Source organism: Spermophilus citellus (genome assembly GCF_964194105.1).
Source record: "Spermophilus citellus genome assembly, chromosome: 14".
In the NCBI taxonomy this organism is placed as follows: Eukaryota; Metazoa; Chordata; class Mammalia; order Rodentia; family Sciuridae; genus Spermophilus; species Spermophilus citellus.
The window spans coordinates 104,412,576-104,415,524 of record NC_138194.1 but is presented as its reverse complement, the minus strand read 5'-3'; the positions used below and the strand labels follow the sequence as shown (position 1 = coordinate 104,415,524).

The 2,949-nt window shown below is 62.6% G+C and overlaps 1 protein-coding gene across 2 annotated transcripts; it reads right to left on the bottom strand.

The window, feature by feature from the left end:
• Window positions 1-501: 501 nt before the first annotated feature.
• GPIHBP1 (glycosylphosphatidylinositol anchored high density lipoprotein binding protein 1) lies at window positions 502-2,464 on the bottom strand. Of its 2 annotated transcripts, XM_081266757.1 has the most exons (5): window positions 2,299-2,464; window positions 1,842-1,955; window positions 1,272-1,385; window positions 846-1,176; window positions 502-749 (listed from the first exon to the last, which is right to left on the bottom strand). In XM_081266757.1, exons 1-5 carry the CDS (start codon window positions 2,348-2,350, stop codon window positions 614-616), a joined length of 747 nt encoding a protein of 248 aa, XP_081122883.1. In that variant the 5' UTR covers window positions 2,351-2,464; the 3' UTR covers window positions 502-613. The 2 variants fall into 2 exon arrangements, with proteins under 2 accessions (XP_081122883.1, XP_081122882.1); XM_081266756.1 differs by having other exon boundaries at window positions 502-1,176; window positions 2,299-2,450.
• Between the last annotated feature and the right edge of the window lie 485 nt (window positions 2,465-2,949).

The window sequence follows — 2,949 nt, the reverse complement described above, 5'->3', positions numbered from 1 at the left end:
GTCAGGCTTTATCCATGGCTCCTAGACACAGCCAGACACAGGGTTGGTATCCAGAGAGGGTAACAATCCCCAGGCCCTAATCCTTAGGACCCACAGATGCTGCCTCAGCAGCACAATGGAGAGGAGGATCTGAAATGAGGTTGCTCTGGGTGATACAGGTGGACCCTGAACATGTCACGGGGGCTCTGGAAGGAGTCAGAGGGGTCTGCTGCAGAGGATATGGAGCCCTGGAGCCAGCACCTTGATTTCACGTGTCTGGCCTTCAATGTGGAGCGTGGACTTGTGTTGTTTTTAGTCTGTGGTAATTTGCTACAGTGGCCATAGCCCTGATGGTGGTATGGGGTCCAGCCCCACCTTGCCACTCTAGATGGCTGGATGAGAGAGGGTGGCCCCTCCCAGAGCCTCTGGTGTCCTGCTCTCTGTCCTCAGGACTGACGTCCTGTGTTGGCTACAACAGGAACTTGGGAGGGATTGCAGACACACTGGCCAAGAGAGCCCGAGCTGGCTGGGCCATGAAGGACATTCCAGGTTTATTCTCGGGCTGGAGATGGGGTAGGGGAGGCACTGGACAGAGCGCCAGGCCAGGGCCTAAGTGGTGGGAGAGGGCAAGTCTTCAGGCCCCCGTTGCCCAAAGGTTGGTGAGGAGGCTGAGCAGGAGGGCTGTACCCACATTTTGGGGACATCCTAGGGGGCCACCTGCCCTGCCACCCTGGGGACGGCCAGCTCCACCACTCTGGGGATGTCCAGGCCTGCTGCCCTGGGGATGGCCAGTTCCACTATCTTGGGGGCTGCCTGCCTGGCCTCCCTGGGGATCGCCAGCCCCACCACTCCGGGGATGTCCAGGCCTGCTGCCCTGGGGATGGCCAGCCCCACCGCCCTGGGGATGGCCAGTTCCGCCGTCTTGGGGGCTGTCTGCCTCCCCTTCCTGGGGATGGCCAGCTCTGCCGTCTTGGGAGCTGCCTGCCCTGCCTCCCTTGGGATGGCCAGCTCCACCGTCCTGTGGGCTGCCTGCCCTGCCACCCAGAGGATCCCGGATTTGGGGCCTCTGCCATGGTGGGACATTGCACAGGGTGGACTGGCAGCAGCTCTTGGTCATCTGGGTTCCATCTACTGTCTTGTTGATAGGCTGGCACGTGTCCACACACCACATGGAGTAGGTGGTCAGGAAACCTGAGTCTGGGGGAAGGTGGAGAACAGGTGCTGAAGTAGGGGCACAGAGGTGGGCTCCTGCCCTGGGGGCCGCCAAGTGTGTGCCAGCTGCATCCACTCACCTGTGTTTCCGTGGGAGATCAGTGTGATGCAGGAGGCGTGGCTAGGGCAGCTCTGCATGTGGGTGCAGTTCTCGCCCATGTGCAGGGACTGGCAGAAGTAGCACTGCAGGCGCTCTGTGGGCGTGGCCTGCTCAGCAGGGCAGGGTCTGCAGGGCCTTCTCAAGCAAGCCCCATCCACCCTTCCCATGAGCCGCTCCCAGGGCCTACCCTGGGGACCCCTTGCTGGGGGTTCTTGAAGGATGAGCCAGGATGAGGCATGGGGACAGCAGGGTGAACTTTCTGTGCCTCCATTGGTTACCTGCTCAGTGGCAGTGCCCCAGGCCCCAGGCCCCTGCCATTGGCCTTGAGGGCTTAGAGGTGCGTCTGAGAACTCTGGGCAGGCAGCCTGGCACTTGAAGGCTACGGGACAGAGAGCAACCTGGGGCAGGCAAGGGCTCCTGGTGTGGGGCAAGCCCTGGCAGTGTGCTGCGCCTGCGTTCTCTCTGCTCCACCCTCAGGGCGGAGGTGAGGACAGAGGCTCCCTCCAGCCAGGCAGGGGGACAGGGCCCTGGGCCGGGTGGTGAAGGGTACCTGTGCCAGGGGCCACGTTGGTCTCCTCGTCCTCCTCGTCCTCATCATCATAACCGTAGCTGTCCGGCCCCAAGTCCATGTAATCAGCATCTTCCTCCTGTACCTGTCCACACCCTGGCCGTGCAGGGACGCCTGTAAACCTCAGCTACCCAGGTACAGAGGACATACACTCGAGTGGAGTGCCCCTCACCCCCGTCCACCCTTCTCTCCATGGCTTGTGTGGTTCACAGAAGAGGAAACAGACCAGAAGTGAGCAGGTCCCCAAAGCCCTGAAGTGCTGGGGAAGAGGGGAACCTGGTCCCATGATTCTGGGGGCCCAGGACAGCCTTACCCACCTCCTTCTAGCCTGGGGACACCAGCCTCATCCCTCCTTCTCCCCAAACCCATGCCTTGTCCCCAGACTGGAGGCCCATGGGGGTCCCAGGACCAGGACTACACCACCCCCTCATGCCCGCACCTGATTGCCCGCACAGCAGCAGGGCCAGGAGGACAGCCCTGAGCACCTCCATCCTGCTGGGCGCTGCTGGATGCACTCTGCTGGTCCTCAGGGCTCGGATCTGCGCTAAGTGTGACGAAGGGCATTGCCCGGGGCTTCCGTGGCCCCCACCAGCTCCAGCTTCAAACAATGGGCCTTACGCTGTTTGAAGGCACCATGCCAGGAACATTGCTTTCCTCCAGGACCTCTGGGGCTGGAGGGGAAGGGGAAGTCACTGTGTCAGTCTTGGGGCATCCTGTCCACCTGTGCTGCACCTGTGGCCTGGGGGGCTGCAGAAGGTGAGTGTAGCCTCAGGGGCCTCCTGGCCCCGCCATGGCTCCTGGGCCCTGGAGCCTCAGCTTTGCCATGCAGCCTGGGGCAGTGCCTGTCTGTCCCTTCCTCCTAGGGACCCTGGCCACACAGCCACAGGGGCTTGGGTGTCAGGCACCTCCACCCTAGTGGGCATCCCGCTTGGGGTGTCAGAGTGCTCAGGTGGCCCCCTTCCCACCTCCTTGCCTGTGTGCTGGCTGGGACCAGGGCCTCCGCTGTCCCTGTCCTCAGGCCTTTGCCCTCACTGTTCCTCTGCCTGGAATGCTGTTCCTGCTGTGCCCACGTGGCTGTGCCTGCCTCATT

Excerpts from the sequence above, each read along its gene's own strand:
- GPIHBP1 (XM_081266756.1), bottom strand. The coding sequence starts at position 2,350 with ATGGAGGTGCTCAGGGCTGTCCTCCTGGCCCTGCTGCTGTGCGGGCAA. Across the intron at positions 1,956-2,298 it reads GCTGCTGTGCGGGCAATCAG|GGTGTGGACAGGTACAGGAG; the intron begins GTGCGGGCATGA and ends CTGCACGGCCAG. Across the intron at positions 1,386-1,841 it reads CAACGTGGCCCCTGGCACAG|AGCGCCTGCAGTGCTACTTC; the intron begins GTACCCTTCACC and ends CCACGCCCACAG.